This window comes from Bidens hawaiensis, unplaced genomic scaffold (assembly GCF_021521415.1).
Source record: "Bidens hawaiensis isolate Kalapana, Puna unplaced genomic scaffold, B.hawaiensis_p1.1 tig00014352_1, whole genome shotgun sequence".
Classification (NCBI taxonomy): Eukaryota; Viridiplantae; Streptophyta; class Magnoliopsida; order Asterales; family Asteraceae; genus Bidens; species Bidens hawaiensis.
Window position 1 is genome coordinate 277838 of NW_027492240.1, and position 20972 is coordinate 298809.

A 20972-nucleotide genomic window follows, 5' to 3' on the forward strand; every position below is an offset into this window, starting at 1 on the left:
AATACCACCTCTATGACCTTCTACAAACCCTTTTTTTATTTGGTTGATTAAACATTACTTAGAATACTTTTAATATAAAAGCTAACTATGTGATTTTTTTTTGCAGGCAAAGATTATATTAAGAAACAACGTTGAATTCGGCTAGAAGCCGAAAACAAAATAAACAACTTACATCAAGAGGAGAGGGGTTTTTAACCACTCGTTCCAAGAAAATATAATTTTATGGCTCCTATGAGCATACCAAAATTACAAATAATATAAAATAGAGTAAAAAATCTCCCCGTTCCTTAGCTGGGATGATTGAAAGATGGATATGTTCCTATATCTCCAAAGCACCCGCCATGTTGAGAAAACAACCGCTTCAATAAGCCTTTTCTTCTTAGCGTTAATCCTCGCACCATCAAGCAACTCCATCAATGTTTTACTTCGTACCGCCACCAAGAAATCGATGTCCTCCACCCCTAGAAACGACATCACATGAACGGAAAACATGATCGTTGTCCTCAACCTTCATACTATAAGAGGGACAAAAGATAGATTGAATATCGAATGCACGGCGACTGAGATTCCATTTAGTGTGCAATCGGTCCCGAAGCACACTCCAAGCCATAATATTCACTTTTTTTGGAACAAAAGAATTCCATCGAGTAGAGGGCAAGTTTGAAGAACTAGAAGGAAGGGTATCAATATGCTTTCTAAGATCCTTAACAGAAAATTCTCTGTTATTATTTAGAGACAAAATTCAACCATCATCTTTATCCGAAATGTGAACCTCAATGAGAAGGTTCAAGAGATCAACAAGTTGTGATTGTTCAACGCCTCCTCTCGGGACTCTACGCCAATCCCAAAACCATCTATCCTCTAATCTCCTATCCGAAATGAGGCACGACATGTATTTCTCTAACACAAATAACCGTTTAAAGCGGGATGCCAAGCCAAGCTCGCCTAGCCAAATGTCTAACCAAAAGCGAGTATATCTACTATTTCAAACCTTTTATTTAACTATGTAATTGTCTACCACATTTATTTAAACTATGTAAATGACACACCACTAAATTAACCATCAAATTAAATGGACTACAAACTAGACATAAAAACGAAAGTGAAAGTAATTGTAAAATTGTACAAAGTATAGAGATCGATACGTATAATTAGAATTTAGAAAACGGATATGAATTATCATCACAAATGTATACCCACCTAGTCAGCGACCCACCAAATGCTCATAAAGATAAAATTAAAGAACATGCTAAAAATAGGCAAGTTTATTATTAAAAAAACAAAATAAAAACTTTTTTTTATTTATTAAGGGTGTGTTTGGGATTCCTTATTTAAGTTAAAAAGACCTTTTTGTGATAAGTTGAAAAGGACTTATAACTTTCTAAGGGTGTGTTTGGGATTCCTTATTTTCCTCTCCTTATGACTTATGAATGTTCAATAAGTCCTTTTTATGTTTATAAAGTGTTTGGGAACACATAAGAACTTTTACTTTTCTCCTTATCAACAAGACTAAAAAAGAGGGTTTCAATAAGTTGAGATTTGATAACTTATCAACTTATAGGTTTGAAATTTCCATTCCACCCTTTCATTCCACCCATCTCTCTTTAACCATTACACCCTTACATCAATAAGCTAAACCAAACACTTTTTAAAAAACAACTTATTAACTTATTGGCTTTTAAGTTAATCCAAACACTTTTTTATAAATTTGTGCACCGATATTTATGTACTTATTCAATCCAACAAATTATGATTAATAGAGGAAAGTGTGACTCATTATGTATATAAAATATATATTCAGTTTTTCACTTTGTATAAAGGGTGATTCACAAATATTAAAGAAATGATATGTTCACAAATTTAATGCATGATGATGACATTGGTTAACAATCCAATGCATGCAGTACCATTGACCATATGTCCATTTTAATGTCCTCTTTTGGTTACCTTGTGTGTATTGTGTGTTTGCTTCGAACCAATTATTATTAGCTAGCTACATGACTCATAATGCCTCACTTTCCTAGTTTAGTCAACAATTATTGGTTCCACTTCTGTTCTTTTCTTTAATTTAGGTGTTTTTTTCATTACGGTGTTTCTTGATTCTTTGCTTAATGATTGTTAAGCAAGAAAGAACATAAAGTAAAAAAATTACAAATTAATTACACCCATCAAATAGATAAAGTAAAGTACAAAATGGAAACCTATGTGTAAAAAAAAAACTTAAAACTCGTACTTGAAATATTGTCATGTGTTAGTTTGGTAATATTTATATTGCAACAACGTTAGATCAAACAATATATATTTAAACAAACAGATACCCTTTTTTCACTTAAAGTAAAACTACGTCTCACGGTATTAGCTAGGTGTCGAAATATCATTTGATGAATTGTTCGTTGATCATCTTTCAACCATATCAAACTTCAAAGGATTAAAAGGAATATTTGATAAATGTTGGTGAGTGGTTTTTGAATTGACCCGATCATTTCGTGGTTTAAAACAATTCTAACTATAAATAAAAAGCTAAACAATTAATAAGATTAGACGTATAAAATTTAAGGGGAGGTTAACGTATAAAGATGAGAAAACCATCTTTATGACGGCATCAACTATTCTCTCGAACTTAACTTTTGCTCTTTTGCAAGTACCGTCCCTATAGTTGAGAAAGCCGTGGAAGAAAATAAAGATGATGACGACGGCATCAACTATTCTCTCGAACCCGACACATCACCAATTGGGAAGAATGTTGAGCCAACCGTTGACAAGCATGATGTCGCTCCTGTTGCTGATCCTGCTAGAGGTCGGTCAAGAAGAAGAATCAAATACTACAGCATGAGCATACTGGGAAACATGCAAGCAAGGTCAAAGTCAACAACAAATTCGATGATGTCATCATGCATTGCACTCGCAGTCACGAGCTCACGTTCTTTGATGAGCACGAATTGACTGGATTTGGACTCCGCGACCTCAGGAAGCTAATTGAGTCGCCTCTATGTATAGTCGAAGATGTCCGTCGTGACTACACGGACGCCATCGTTGGAAAATTCAACAAGTTTGTCAGATTATTTGTTGAAAAGCAACCTTTTGAAGAAGATCCAGATGGTATATTTGACTTCGAGTCCGAATGCGAGTGGTGAGAAGGAAATAAGACAAATACCAAAAGACTAGAGGGAGATTGTAAGGCCCGGTTTTGTTTAATTAAGTCTTTCGTATTTGTATCATTTTAGTTTTCGTTTATGTTCGTTTTCGCTTATATGTATTGGGCCCGAGGCCTTGTGTATTTGGTGCCTATTGGCAGCGGCGGATCCAGGATTTTTTTTTAGGTGGTGCACAACTTTTAGATTTTTCAATTTAATAGAGTCGGGCATAAAAAAATCCGGGTCGGTTTGAGGTTCGGGTCGGTTCGATGGATCGGGCAAAGTTCATTACGTAATAAAAATACGATAAAATACTAAAAGGGACACCGTCATTAAAGTTCATCTATATCATCTCATTATACTTTTAGTGGGCTAAATTTAATTGAAATCCGTGGATAATTTTAAATGATTTCATACACTATGACATTGAATTTGTATATTTGATTAATAACATTATTGCTCCATTTGTTGTTGAATTAGTCTATTCCATCAACATAACTTTTCAATCTGGCATGTTTTTAAAATATCTCAACATAATATTTACATATTACTTGGAACTTTGATGATGATGTATTATATGGATATTGTAAAAGTAAAGAGAGCGGTTGCGGGTTCAAGGCTTGATGATGATTGTCAACTTCTACCAAACTGTATAACTAGATTACCCGGTGCACTAACACCTATGACCCCCCGCACGTTGCGCACGCGGGTAAAGAAACTTGTTAACAAACTGAAACTAAAAAACTAACAAAAAACTAACAAATTAAAACCAACAATCTAACAAACTAAAACTAAATTTAACAAATAACTTAACAATTAAGTAGTTAACAATCATGAACAATTAACATTTAACAATGAATGTAAACTTAACTTCAAAGTGAGAGGATTCGAGCAATCGAGCTTCGAGGAAGATTAGAAGGCATGATGAGTGTATTGATCGGCCGGAAAAGCGGCGGGCGGTGCCGCGGTGGTCGGAGGACGGCTGGCAGGTTTGAAGAGGGTCAGGGAGGGAGGCGCTGTTGTTTTGTGGTGTCTTTGTATTTTTATTATAGTACCCTAATTATTAAAAGGTTGAGTTAGTAAAAAAAGTCCAAAAATTTAAGCTGGAAACCAGAATTGAACCTGTGACCTCCAGGTTTCAAAACCACCTGTTTACCGACTGGACTAAGGCTTTGATTATAAATTAACTAGTTCCTTCCTAATTTATAAGGTGGTTCCTTTCATATTTTCTATATATAAATTCACTATTATTTAGAAACTCGGGTGGTTCCGGGGAACCATCCATTAACACTGTAAATCCGGCCCTGCCTATTGGGCTTGTTATTAATGAAATGGTGTATAACATACTCACACTATATAATGTGTGTGTATGGAATACACCAAACAACTCTTGCACTTTAATTATCCAAGTATTCTCTAACTCCAAAAACTCTCTCTCACCCCTCACCCCACCTTCAAGTTTCGGCCCTCTCTCTACACACATACAAGATCCGAGATCTCGGTCCAACTAGTTGTTTCCGCCAACTAGTTGTGAGGTTGATCCAAGAACAACTAGTATTTAGTTTGTTTTGTTGTTTGATCCGGTCACGGGACCTACAATGCATGTATTTAGCTACAAATTAACTATAATGGTGGATACTATATATATATATATATATATATATATATATATATATATATATATATATATATATATATACCATCAACGTATTCATCAGGGTGAAATATAAAGAGGTCAAACAGTTATATGAAAATTCAAGAAACGAACATCATGATTTGTCTGGTCGAAAAAATAGTCAATATCATTTATAATCGTATAAGTAAAAATATTTTTTTTTCTAGGTTTTCATTAGTATATTGCTAAGATGCGGTTTAATTAAGTTTATCCACCAAGATTTTGTTAAATATTTACAGTGACGAAATGCCTTCGACCTAAGTGAAAATACTTTTGTTTACTTTTTCTTCTAGAAATATATTAATAAGTTGAATAAAATGAAAAAAAAAACGGCAATTTAACAAAAATACACATAATGTAACTTGCACATGGGTAAATGTTAACAAGGACTAACGGGGTTAAGTGATTGGATGAAACGGGACCAAAAAGTAACTAAATGACTAAAAGGATAAATAAATTCTTTTGGAGTAAAAGCGGGAATATGAGTAACTCAAAGACTAAAACAATACTTAACTCGTTCTAGGTTTTACTATGCATTGTCCATTGATCTCCTTAGACTTTTTGGTCAACCTTGACATCTTTTAACTAAATTAACTTTATGTAACCTACCACTGTGTCATTTAAACTTTAAAGGAGTGAGTACAATTGATTATACTAATGCATGAAAATAGGGGTGTTTAACGAATCGAATTTCGAATATTCGAATATTTTCGAATCGAATTATTCGAATTTTGAAATTATAAAGCTGGATTTGAATTCGAAATAGATTCGAAAAATTCGATTTGATTCGATTCGAATCAACAAAGCTAATTCGATTCGGTTCGAGAACTGCTAAAAAAACTATTTAAGTTTTAAAACCACTACAAATTTGAGTTTTTTAACAACAAAAAATACAAGCACATAAAATAAAAAAATAATTTAAAGTGATCACATCCTAAATATTCAAAATGTTAATGTCCAGTTATATTAATTATTGACCAAAGTGATGAACTATCAATTTTTATCTCAATAACTTAAAAGATTTATTTGGTTTATATATTCATAAGTATGCATATACGCAACAAAAATAAAATGTATAATTTGAATTTGAATTTCGAATCGAATCGACTTTAAAATCATAAATTCGTATTCGATTTCTAAAATTGAATTCGAGCCGAATCGAATTCGAATTGTTGAAAATCGAAATTGATTCTTTAAATTCGAATGCGAGTTAAATCGAATTTTAAGTTATTCGAGTCCGATGCAAATACTGACACCCCTACATGAAATTATGCATCTGTTTTACTTTGTCCCGCAATTAGCTTTATGTAACCTGCCACCTATGGCTACATAGGGTAATCACCAACTTCGAAAATATATGTGAAATAAGGAGGGTTATTCTGGTCAATGGTAAAAAAAAATGAATTAGTGACTGTCCATATTGTAGGTTAAATCAAAAAGGGAAATTCCTATAAAATATATGAGTAGATATTCTTGGTCATGATCTTGGAATGGAAAACCATGTAGCTTTAATTGTTACTTCATGTCACTTATTCATAACTACTGGTCATTATACTTAAGTCTAAAAATGGAAAATACCTATATGGTCAAGTTGGTGAGAATATGACACGTGTTTAACTAAATTATTGACATGCATCTATTAAACTTACAAAATGCATTGTAATTGCATGTATCTAATCACTTGATGGAAGATAAAAAGCATCACATTTACAAAAAGAAAAGAAAAGACAATCTGGAAATAGTAATAAAGATTAAAAATAAACAAGAAAAGATATACTACAAGTGCCATTGTAGAGGATGGACATGATACATTAACTAAAGTACGTGATTAAGTTACTTCATTCTAAATCAATAAAAAAGATAATTAAAATTTATATAATAAACCTAAGAACTACATTAATTAGCCGATATTTTATATTACACATTTAACACTAGTGGTTTAAGTGATTAGTAATTTCATATAATTTAATCACAAATAGGTAACTTAAAAAGTATATAAGTAATATAACATATATAACATATAATTTCACCCACCGCCCCAACCCAAATCGCCCATCTTTGGTGTTCACTCCCAAATCGCCTACAATGATTGGTCTTCACAACATGAAAAAATATGCGCACTTTTCTTCTTTAAAAACCACAAGTCCACAATAGCTAACACATTCTATTTTTAGTTTATCAATAAACATACATTAATAAAAGAGATCAAGTTACTTTCATGGTCTTAAATCTTTTTTTTTAATAAAAAACATAAGAACTAAAACCGGTTTGGGTTAATCGGTTTCAGTAACCTTTTCAGTACTAATTACAAATGCCCATCTTCCAAATATGGCATTTTAGGGATTAAAAATAAATAAATTATAAACGAACTTTTTTATCAAACAAGATTATTATAATAAGCCGTTAACTATAAGAATCTGATCAAGATGTTATTTAGCAAAACCTCGAGGGGGTATTATTAAAACTTTGGTTATACTAATTACTTTGGAAGCAAGATTTAATAGATGAATTGTGGAAGGACCTATCAACAATTTGTAGTATCATTTTTTCATTTCTATAAAAACCCATGCATGCATCTTCCCTCAACACATTCATTTGTAACAATTTCTATCCCCTCACCAATAACAAAACTTTTGCACTTGATCATCTCGTGCTTGTTTCCAAAGTTTGATCTCGTAGCAGCTTCTTATCTCCAGACTCCGGTAAGTGCTTGATTTAGTCGATCGTCTTGTTGGTGCTCGGTCGGTTAAGTTGTAAGCTTGAGTTATACTTTGGTGTCAAAGACCAAATTCTATTTTATCAAAGCATACTATTTTGTGACAAAAACATCATCGAAAAGTTTAATTGTGTTTCAAGTTAAAGTGTAACTGGTGATCACAGAAACAACGAAATGATCGATCTATTAATATTTTTTTTCTAGCTTCATATTATGTTTATTTTCTTGTTATAAAGGTTGTGGCTAATTTTAATTAAAAACTTGAAACTAGCTTTTTTAATGAATTTTATAAAAATAAACCTATTAATTAAGATTAAAAGGTGATAAATCATCATCGATCTAGTGTCCGATGATGTAATTTCTATCTTACTGTCACAAATTTGAATGATTAATAATTTATACTAATTGTGGATAATTTCTAAATAAAATTAAAAATAAAAATAAAAATAAATTATACTTAAACATGCACATAAAGGTTCTGATTTTATATAGTAATTGTTAATAGTACTCTTGCTTTATCTGCTTTACTAAAAGGATTAAAAGTTGTATAGAATCTGAATTAAAATGCTACATTTTTTAGAAGGCTTGTTTAAAGAAAAACGAGTGTTTTTTTATCACAAAATAATTAAGAGATTTTAAGGTGAGTTCTACGCGCCCTCTTTTAGACGTTTAAACGTATTAAGACTGATATACATGCTTACTAAATACTTTGAAAATAGAAAAGTACAAAAACAATTTAATAGAAAATAAATACAAAAGTATAATCAAATGACTCCTACATGGCCACTCTTATTCAAAAGCAAGAACTCCAAGAAGTTAAAGGGTGAGTTGAATATATAGGGACTTAAATGTCCATAAAATAAAGATAGAGGACTAAAATGGATTCCTGTTTTTTTTATATACAGGGATACACAAGTTGGTTTACTACAAACTGTACTGTTTAATACAAACCATCATCTTGCAACCACCACTTAATTACCGCTATCTAATTCTGAACCTCCTCACAGGCTTTCGTTTTCGATCACCGTTTAACACGTTCGCTCGGTTCGCTTGGTTGTTTGAAGTCTTTGGTATAGGGTAAAGTTACAACTTAACATTCTATCTTAACTTATCAACCAACTTCATTTTCAGAAACCGATCGAGCCAAATGTATTAAAGTGATTAAGTTTGTTTTTATAAAACAATAAGCACTCGGTTATTTTTTATAGGTCTAAAGTGAACTCAAGAGGGATTTTCTTTGTTTAACAAATTGATAAACTGATAGTTGCTTAAATATATGACCACTTTCTTAAAATATTTGTGGCCATCGATTTGTAATTGATTATAAAAACTAGTAATAAATGATTTAAAAACAAGAATATTATAGCTGTTTTATTTTTTCTAACTAGCAAAACTTTTACTCTCTCTATTTGTAATCAGCTGAAACGAGTAAATGATATGAGAGTCAAAACTTAGATTTTTTTTCTACATGTTAAAGTCATTTTCGTGTATTGGGAATAAAAGAGAGAGATTTTGAATATACTTGGTGTTGGGTCGAATGATTATTGATGGGTTCGTGAGTCACGAATTGATGCCTTGGTTAGTTTCATGGTATTCATCACATAAAAGAAATACAATTAAATGTATATGTATAGAATACATATACGTATAACAAAAGAAAATAAATATATTACGATATATATATATATATATATATATATATATATATATATATATATATATATTTATTAAATACATATATAGCAAAGTTATGTATGTATAAATGTTGTTTTCTCATGCGGTGGATAATAAATAACATTAAGGGAAGGAATAAGATCAAATGAATATATTGAGATAAAAAAAGAAAATGAAATGTGTGTATTATTATTATTAAACCGGCCAAACTTAATTTATCATCAAAGGAATCAATACCATATATAGCAAGTATCCTTTTGTAGTGCATCCTGAGTTGTAGCTAACCTTTCAATTATTGTTTTCATTTTAATTACTACTTGTAACTATTATTTTTGGAACTCTAGATCAACCAACATTTTTTCCTATACACAACTGTGTCGATACACAACGTGTCGAAGAATCGTCCCCAAACAACGAGAGGCGCTAGCCATCAACTTGGAGAGTTTTGATTAATTGATTCAGATTCAAGTAGGTATTTCTTTTCATGCATATATGTAAATCCCATAACAAATTAAATTAAATCAGTGTGAAAGTAAAACTGAATCAGTGATTTAATCAAAACATGTTGGTTTTAAATGATTAGAAAAAATCAGATTTCTAGCTTGTTATAGTAAAATTACTTCATTTGCATCTCAGTTTGTTAGTTAATCATTCAAACAATTGTATAGACTCTGATTCAAATTGTATGCAGATTCAAGTACGTATTTCTTTTCACATTGAACTAAATTGCATATAAATAAATCTCATATGAAATAATAAATTAAATTAAATTAATTTGCAAGTAAAAGTGAATCATTTGTTTAATTAAAACATGTTGGTTAAAATGATTAGAAAAATTAAGAATTCTATCTAGCTTGTTTTAATTAAAGTACTTCATAGTAAACAATTGCATGAATTCAAAGTGCATGAAATTCATATAAATGAGTGCTTAATTTCTGTATTTATTTTTCTACATTAGAATATCACGCGTAAGCATTTTTTTTTATTGTGATGAATAATAAGTACACAAAAAACTATATATTTATTTATATATTCTACTAGACGTCCAGACGGTCTAGTACACATGTACATATATTTTTTTAGCTGACAAAAGAGTATTAAATTTCACTACTTTATCTGATAAATCCTTGTTAGTTGATAAATTTAATAATAATAATATTAATTAAAAAAGATCAAAATTAATATTCATGTATATAATATTTTTTGGTCAACAAAAAGAGTATTTATATAACTTAAGATTAATTTAAGTGACAAGTAATTTAACAAAATTTTGTCACAAAAAGAAATATTATGTTTGTACATAAATATCATTGTCAAGGGGTTTCCGAACATATTATCAAGCTAGTAGACTATAATATTTAATCAAACAAATCGCAAAACATAGAAAGAATAATTATTGACTCTATAAATTGGTTAAATAAAACAAAGCATTGTCAAGTAACAAAATGCTAAGAAGAAAGCAAACTTCAAAACCACAAAAACTAATTGTGGTGATATTCCATCGAAAACATCAGTCATATTTCGTTGAAAGTCGAAACCGACCAAATCAAACCAAACGAAACATGAATAGCTAGCCAACTTATCACAACATGTTAATATATCTATTTTATAATATTTGTCTAAAAAAACCATTGATTAGTATTTGCAGATATGTTATCATATACATAATAACTTTTACACTAAGCTTAATTTGGATTATTAGATTTTAACACTAAGAAAAGAAAACTAGTATTTGCATATATGTGAAAAGACAAATTAAACGTGGACATATATTATTGTACGCTCAATTAGATATTAACACTAATTAGAAAAGAAAACTTAATATGCCACTTAATTACTAGGTTTAGTAAAACCTTGATAACAAGTAAAGTTGTACACATAAGGATACAACTACTACTCATCAATACCGTGTGCTATATTATACTCCTATCTATCTTTAAAGTGCTTGTTTACAATCTATGCATCCATGCAACTCTATAAATAACCTACCTTCAACCCTTCACAAAATCATTCAACTCTCAAGTAGCCTCTTAACTTCTTTCTTACTTCCCTAGCTCCATCCACCACCACACAACCACTTCAATTAATAGATCTCCGGAGGCAGTCGTTACGTAAGTGCTAGTATACTAAACGGAGGTTCGATCCATCGGTTCTCTTCTCGATTTCTTTTCTGTTTTTTTCTTCATGCATGGATGATGGATCACCTTGTTTGATCAGTAGCCCACAACCTATTAATATGGTGTTTATATTTCAATACTGTTTATAATTTTGTAATAATAAAAGAAAAAAGTGTTTAAAAAACAACATAACATGTTGATGGTAATGAAAATCACATCAACAATAACACTACAAAGCCAAAGCCAGTTTATGTGATTACTTTATATTTACCACATCATTGGGGTAGTTTGATTGACTTGAATCTGTAATGATTAAGCTTGTTTTCTGTTATAGAAAATTTAGAAGTGTACTTAAATACTTAATAATTAAAATAAGGTTTTTAAACAAATTTAAAAGTATTTTTCATGAAATATAGATCCCAATATTATAAGACTATAAAAGAGTATACTTGTGCCATGAACAATGGGTAATTAATTGTGTGATATATTTTTTACACACTTTGGTATTAATTTTCATCTTATAATTATATAAAAGTGGGTGCCATATATGCATGCATGCATGATTTTGATAGTCATTTACTCTATTTGTATGCACTTATTTATTGACCAGTGTCATTCACTCAGAATTGAAGGTAGCCATTTTCTCAGGCGACAAAGTTAGAAGCGTATCGTTCGTTCAATCTATTTCTGATACTTTTGGTGATATTTTGTTACATCTAATCGGTTAATTTGTGTATGCTTTTCATATTATGGGTATTAATTTGTTTATCAAAATTCAATAGAATTTTAGAAAAACTGGAAAGAAAATATATGTTTTTTTAAACAAATCAGTTTGTTTTTGTTTACTCGTAAACGTGTTGGATACAAAAGTTATTATATTTAACTCTATTACTCATGATGTAACTTTAGTGTATTGGACTATGTGAAACTTTAGTTTTAACTTTTGAAAAAAAAAAGTAATTTTAAGTTTAATGTACTCAAAATCCTAATGATTCAAAAGGTAAAAAGTACAAATAAACAATTGTTGGTAAAAAGTTAGTCATCTACACATTATTATATGTTTTTTTCTAGAAAGGCTTAATTTGAAATGTAATAACAGATTATAAACTAAACTAGCTAGATTAATTATAGTGTTGTTATAGTGAGACTTATCACATGAGTCTGATGAGCCAGATTGTAACCCACTACAACTTAAGTCACTTCACTCCTCATGGACACATCTGATTTTGCTCTAATAATTAAGTTGGTTTTAAACCCAATAATTAACCCAAGTTAACCGAATAGTAGGGTTACAATCAGTTTGTAACCATCTACATTGAACTAGTATGGATACGTTCAAACCCGACCAATTGAACCCCGATTCAAGCCGGTCAAACCCAATCCATCCTTACGAACCGGGCAGAAATTCGAACCTAGACCTTTAAGAAAAACAGGTTTGACTTTCTTTGACTAAATCCGGTTTTAATGTAGCTGAAATTAAAATAATTAAATTGGCATTTTAATAATTAGTTAGAATTCAAAGGAGATTATTTATTTTTCTTATGCTAAGAACAGGTTTGTGTTATATATCAATATGAAATTAAGTTAGTCAAGCCTATGAACCTTGCTTGATTAATTCACACATTCATTCCATTTGAATTTTTCGTGCTCATAATTTAACTTTTGTTCCAAAATTTGTAAGTTCATTATTTTTCATATACGTGCATGAACTTGCACAGTTGCATTGTCAAGAAAAAGTAGTATTAATTTTTTCGTAAAAACAAAATTTGGTATGAAAAATGGATTTGTCATACATGTGTTTTGAGGAGCAAAATGGAATTTTACACAGTGTAAAAAAAAATGTTACACATATGTAAAGAGCTAACGTACACTTATTTAAAATAAGGTCTCTGCACAACCCACTCATTGTTTCAATTTAATTTGTTATGTCTGCTTATATAAGAATAACTTGTTATAGGTTTTAATTTTATTTATTGTAAAACAATTTAATATTAAAGTAATTTGGATTAATCGATATGCTTATAACCTTTTGATGTGTTTATTTTACTATTATAACATATTAATAGTCTTAGCAAATGCAATTTCACAATTTTGATCCGTTTGTGACATTTAGTTGAAAAAAGAAACTATTTACTTCATTTTGATCCTTAACTAGTTTGGGAAAAAGATCTTTTGAATAGATGTTCAACCCACATGCTTTTTTAAAGTTTAAACACGCACATACATAGAAAGATAGATGCACATGCCTATTTAAATAGACATTGAAACATAAAGTTTTGAATTTATTTTCTTGTTTAACAAATTGTTCATTTGTTTCAACTCAACAGAAATTTCAGCCTTCCTCTCGTAGTCGCAAAACACAGGTGGGTTTCGGCTTTCGCTCTAGCCATATGTATTTATTTTATTACTTTGCTAAATTTTATTTTACATATACAGTTTATATTTTGATCATGATAATAGTATTTTGAAAATATATATAGAGAGAGATTTATGTCTGATTTATGTTTAGTTACAATTTGTGTAATTAGTTAAAATTAGCCATGTCTAACTTTTTTTTAAGCAAATAGTTTTTATCAAACTCAGTTTATGTTTACAAATTTATGGAATTATATAGTGTAGTAATATTTGTTTTAAGCTATGGCTGATCTTACAAAGTTCATTATATTTGGGGAACAAATATATGAGGCAGTTGACTTGTAATTGAATATGAAAACTATATATTAATGAGTTTATAACAGGAATATAGTTGTTTTACTTATTTATTTTTCACAATCATATTTTTACGTTTCTTATAATTTTCATGGTTATAAAAACTAGTAATGACTTTAAAACAAATATTTATTTTTCACCTACATATTAACATTTACAAATTAAAATTAAAAATGGTAAATAGTGATCACTTTAACAAATATTAATTTAATTTTTAAAAACGGTTAAAAACATAATTTTAGTTTAATTTTTTTAATATAGTTTTCTTACACAAGTGATTTGAATAATGATTCTTTAGATTGGGTTGCTTGTTACCTTCTGAAGCCCACCACTTTTGAAACCACTAAACTGCTCATCTTTAGCCCAATAACTTGTTGTCAAGCTCTTAGCCCAGTTAGTTAAATGTCTTGCCCACTATCTTTTTTTACATTGACACTCTTCCGACTCTTGTGAAATTTTTTTCTGGGTACGCCACTGGTATAGACACGTTCAAGCCCGACCAATTGAAACCCAATTTCAAGCCGGTCACACCAATCCATCCTTACGAAATGAGCATAAATCCGAATCTGAGCCGTTTAAAAAACCGTGTTTGACTTTCTTTGACTAAACCCGGTTTCAATGGCTGAAATTAAAAATGGCATTTGACTGTTTAGTTAGAATGCTAAGGAGATTAATTATTTGTGTTCATTTGACTATTTTCAATCCCCATTTTGTTTTTCATATGCATGAATTAACTCGCACGGTTACATGTCAAATAATTTACTAGTTTTCGTAAAACAAAAATAAACATGATGGAATTTTACACGGGAATATATAGCTCTTATTTTTATGTGTTCGTGACATGCATGCATGCAAAATAGATAATTGCACGTACATAAAATAAGGTTACACATGCGTTAATAGTTAATTTACTCATGTATTAAAAAAATGTTACACACATGTAATAACTTTCGTTTATATGTAAAATAAAGCTCTCCGCGGAAATACTAAATTTGTTATGTCTATTTATTTAAGAATAATTTGTAGGTTATAATTTTATTTATTATAAAACAATTTTATATATTAAAGTAATTTAGAATAATTAATCAATATGCCTTTACCTCTTAATTTATTTTCTTAAACAACCAATATATATAAAAATATGATGATTAGAAAAAACTAAACAAACATCACAAAACCAATATTACATGAAAAGAACAGGGTTTTGAAGTCACCCTGTTCACGAAATACTAATGTTTTTGTTTCTAGTAACACTTCATAAAATTAAAAATGAACTATCGAATAAAAAATGAGCTTATTCTTCAAATCATTTGTTGATTTTTATTTTACTATTATAACAGTCTTTGTAATTGTAATTTCACAGTTTGATTCATTTGAGACATTTAGTTGAAAAAAAAAACTATCTACTTCATTTTGATCCTTAATTAGTTTGGGTAAAAAGCTAAAACAATCGTTTGAATAGATGTTCAACCCACATGTTTTTTTTACACTTATACATAGACAGATAGATAGATGTACACACATATATATAAGTATACACTAACATAAAGTTCTGAATTTATTTTCTTGTTTAACAAATTGTTTTTATGTTCCAACTCAACTGAAATTTCGGCCTTCCTCTCGTAGTCACAAATCACAGGTGGGTTTCGGCTTTCGGTCTAGCCATATGTATATATTTTATTACTTATGCTAAGAACAGGTTTGTTAGTCGGTATTTTCTAGTAAGATTTTGTATTAATGATAGCTTGCTTGATTAATTTTATGCTCATTTAACTATTTTTCAATCCCGTTTTCTAAAATTTTCGAGATCATTAATTTTCATTTACATGATTTAACTTGCACACTGCATAGTTACATGTCAAGTAAAAGTAGTAATGATTTTCGTAAATATGAAATTTTGTATGAAAAATGAATTTGTCAGAAGTGTTTTGAGGAACAAAATGGGATTTTATACATTAATAGTTATTTCATGAAGCTTTATAATCACATATAAGACTAATTTAACGGCTGACAAGTTTTTTTAACATAACTTTGCCATAAAAAGTGAATTAAATACTATACATATTAGCACTTTGTAGATGAATATCATTGTTTTATTCATCTAGGTGTAGTGATTAAAAGTAAAAAGAAAAAAAGTTAAACAGTCATCACCTTAAGATATATTAAATTGATTTTTTTAAGTTAAAACAAAACTTTAGTGAATAATGATTCTTTAGATTGGGCTGACTGTCACACTTTGTTGGCATACCATTTACCACTTTTGAAACCACTAAAATGTTCATCTCTACCCCAGTAAGTTGATGTCCAACGCACATGTTTTTATACTTAACTAGTGTTTTCCCCGATGCATTGCGCCGGACACGTCGGTAAAACAAGGGTGGTGGTAAAACTCAAGCATTGATACGGTAAGTTGACTTGAATTCAGTCGGTTTCAGTTACATGCGTTATTGAATCGGAACTAAGACAAAAATAAAACAAAAATGTCTGGACCAATGGCGTGGTGTCGGTCGGTAAAACTCGATCATTTGTAAAACCCGACAGTCATCGATCCCAAGCGTTGAGGTGGTTGAGTCTACGTGAATTCAGTCGGTTTTCGTCATGTTCGTTACGATACCGAAACTAAAAAAACAAAAATCAACATTCGGTCATTTTCGTTACAGTACTGGAACTAAAACAAAACACGGTGAATCTACGCGAATTTGGATAGTTTCCGTCGCGTTCGACACGGTATTGTAACTAAAACAAAATAATAATAAAAAATCAAGAACAAAAATAAAATTCACATTTGGTAGATTTTGATTACGTTCATTACGGCCGAAACTAAAACCAAACAAAACAAAAATACTACCAACAGGGTGCCACAAAGTAGCTCAATCAAGACTTTGCGACACCAAACTTGTAAACTATATTATATAATAATAATAGGGTGCCGCAAAGTAGCCCAACCGAGGCTTTGCGGCACTAAACTTGTAAATTATATTATATAATAATTAATATAGATAGACTTACAAGTTACAAGTATGCAACAGATAGATATTAACACAAATTTCTAAGGTTTACTTTTTGTTTAACAAATTATGACATTTTTTAATATAAGTTCAAATATATCAAAAGTAGTATTCATGTTTATGTTTACATGTATTTTATGTTACCGTTTATTTTTTACATAATTTCTCATTGTATTGCTTGACACTGCTAGTATCATGTCACATTCTATTTTCGATTTCTCTACTCTAAAGATTCTCAATGTAAGTTCTAAGTCTCTGATAAACCGGTAGTTGCCTGCTTTCATTTGCTTCAGTAGATGTCGTAAAACTACTCGGTAGTTTGGTAATTAGAGGTTTTTCTACCATAATGAAATGCTTATTTTTCGTAAAACTTAAGAGCATGTTTTGATCTATCAAAAACTTCAAATTTTACTTCATGGTATACTACTAATTTTTACAAATAGAAAGTGAAACATGTTTTTTTGAAGTATTTGAACAATGGTTTGGCTAGTCTTTGAAAATATAACTTGTATTATTGTTTTTCCATTTGGCATTTCATCTCATTCAGTTTTGGGTGTAACAGCTTGTACTTGGGTCTTATAGTTTGGACGTCAATGGAGATGTTGCGTATCTTTCTAACCATATGCTTATTCATTTCTTCGGTTTCCTCCCGAGATCAAGAACGCAAGGTAACTCGAGTGCTACCTATATATACATTGTTGATTCCGTTTTCTTCATTCAATCCACCTTTGTCTTATTTTAATTACCAGAATAGACCCCAATATAACACACACACACATATATATAAAAGTTGCAAAACTAGTTAGACCCCAATATAACACACACACACACATAAAATTACAAAACTAGTTAGACCCCAAATTTTAATCGAAATATCTATTTATGTTCTCATTTAGCTCTAGTACTTATGCATGTTAACTGTTACAGGTTTATATTGTGTATATGGGATCTCTCCCTAAGGGAGAATATTCACCAACACTACATCACATGGAAATTATTAAACAAGTGGTTCACCCTAGGTATATGTTAAATATCTTTACTTCTAAGTTTTTTTTTAGAAATGAAACTATACATAAATATTTTTATTTACAAATATAACAGTTTTTCCGACCGAGCATTGATACGAAGTTATAAAAGAAGCATCAATGGGTTTGCAGCGCATCTTTCCGAACAAGAAAAGGAAAAGTTAACAAGTAAGTTCGTAGTCTTGAGTATTATTTTTAAGAATATACATCTTCATACGTAATTAATCTTTATTTTAGGCGTACTTTAAAAAAAGTTTTTGCATTTCATATGAATCAATAATAGTAATCGTATTTGTTGAACACTATCTTAACAGGAGTTGATGGGATCGTATCGATTTTCCCTAATCAGAAGTTGCACCTACAAACAACAAACTCTTGGAACTTCATGGGATTACCAAGAGGAGTTGATCGGCACGTTGCCATGGAGAGTGACACCATAATCGGTGTTATTGACGGCGGTATATGGCCAGAGTCAGAAAGTTTCAACGATAAAGGATATGCTCCTATTCCCGCAAAGTGGAAAGGAGCATGTGATGGTGTTATTGATTTTGTGTGTAATAGGTAAGTATGTTTAAGTGTTTAACTGCCTTAGTTTGGTATTGTAGTTTCTAGTATCTAGATTATTCTCATAACAACTAAATCAAGTAACTTCAATCTTTTTGTTTAAAGAAAAAAGCCTTCTCCCTTTAATATTTCTGGTCAAATTAAACTGATTATGTGCTATTTTATGTTCACTTGAGATTCCAAATCATGATATGTTTGTTATATTCAGGTTCCATATATTTTCTTAAATAGTAAAATGCAAGGAAATGATTTTAGATGTAGAGAAAAACATGATCTAATAATATAATAATTATTCTTATACACTTTTATGCTACTTATTTAACTAACAAAGTGTGAACATTGTGAGGAAGCATTACTCAAGTTTATAATCGGTTATGGCCTTCTAATGTGATCCGAAAATTAAAAGTGTATTGAATTTTGTCAATGTGTAGGAAGATAATTGGTGCTCGCACATTTACTTTTGTGAGTTGGGATCTTTCTGCTCGAGACACGAGTGGCCATGGGACCCACTGTGCATCAGTTATATACGGAAATGAAGTGGCAGGCGCGAATTATTATGGTTTTGCCAAAGGAATTGCTAGAGGGGTTCCTTTGGCAAGGATCGCTGCCTATAAAGTATGCACTTCAGAGTGCAATGGTGTGGATATTATGTCTGCATTTGATCATGCCATTGACAACGGAGTTGATATCATATCAATATCACTAGGTTTCCAAAATTCAGTCGAGCTTACTCAAGACCCAATCGCAATTGGGGCGTTTCACGTAATGGAGAGAGCAATTCTCATAGTGAACGCAGCAGGGAACGACGGCCCTTCTTTATATTCTATCAATAGTTATGCTCCATGGGTCTTAACCGTGGGAGCAAGTGATACGAATAGAAGATTTGTTGATAAACTACTTCTTGGGACGGGCGAAGTTCTTGTGGTGAGTATATTACTTCATATCGATATATTTATTGATTTGGCTCTTACTTAACAAAATTAATTGTAGGGTCATGCTATTAATCCTTTCCCATCAAGCGACGAGCCATTGCCTCTTATTTACGGGAAAGGGGGGACAAGTAACTGCTCCATAACTGAGGCGAGGTAACATTTCTTACAATTTATATACATAGCAAACAAACAAACATATCTATAGTACATATTATCCCACTCATAGCTTTACAAGTTATAATATACACAAATAAATTGGAAGGCTTATGAATGGCTAGATCTTGTTTTTGTTATAGGAACTGTCTTCCACAATGCTTAGTGAGTAGCTTGGTCAAGGAAAAAATGATTCTTTGTGATCCGAATCCTTACTTTAATTTAGAGGCAGTTAAGGCAGCTGGAGTCGGTGGTTGTATCGTGGCAAGTTCTATCAAATATAATTTCTCCGAGATCATGTCATTTCCTCTTATAGCCCTAAGCGCAGATTCTCTCAAGCTGCTCAAATCTTACATAAAACACAACACGTAATAACGCCTTTCTATCTAACTTCTTAGCTCAGAAATATAAATACTTACTTTAATTTAACACCTTATTGCTATTTCTAAACAGGGAACCTAAAGCACGAATTTTGAAAAGCGAGACCGTTGAGAATCCAGGTGCCCCTTTTGTTGCTTCATTTTCTTCTAGAGGACCTAGCACATTTCTCCCTGATATAATAAAGGTACTTTTCTTTAGAAATAATTAGCATCAATTGTCCTAATAGGTACTTTATATCAACATTCAATCATATATAAATATTTTATGTGATTAATGAAATATGATATGCTGCTATAGCCGGATGTAACAGCTCCCGGTGTGGAAATTCTAGCTGCCTTTTCACCAGTAGGCTCACCATCTGGATTAATATCGGACAAGGACTCTGTCAAATTTAGTATCATGTCCGGGACATCCATGGCTTGCCCTCATGTTGCCGCTGCAGCAGCATTTGTAAAGTCTTTCCACCCTGAATGGTCCCCTTCTGCAATTAAATCTGCCTTAATGACTGGTAATCTTTTGAATTCTTCCTCACTAATAATTAAAAAACTTTCAAATGGGATTGTCACTAATGATAGGCAACTTCTATAGTTGAAAGAACTTGAACGTTGAATATGATTCATTTTTTTTAACAAATATATAATTTACTATAAAACGATTACAATAAAGTGGCAGGCAAACGGGCAACAAGCTGCGTCGCAACCCCCTTTTGAACGTTCTCTTTATATATGATGTGAGCATGTTAGCATATCCGAGCATCATCCACTTGAACATAAACTTTATTTTTCTTTTGAGAAATACAGTCAAACACTCACACTCAGTTGTTAACCTTATTTTTATGAAAATGCTCACTTCTTTCTATGAATGACAAAAAATAAATCATTTGA

At 30.9% G+C, this 20972-nt stretch overlaps 1 protein-coding gene across 1 annotated transcript; it reads left to right on the plus strand.

The window, feature by feature from the left end:
• Positions 1-17626: 17626 nt before the first annotated feature.
• Positions 17627-19711, plus strand: LOC143546471 (subtilisin-like protease SBT4.11). The gene is made up of 6 exons (XM_077038138.1): positions 17627-17701; positions 17961-18052; positions 18135-18226; positions 18373-18619; positions 19054-19546; positions 19613-19711. The coding sequence occupies exons 1-6, from the start codon at positions 17627-17629 to the stop codon at positions 19709-19711; spliced, it is 1098 nt and encodes a 365-aa protein (XP_076894253.1).
• Positions 19712-20972: the final 1261 nt, after the last annotated feature.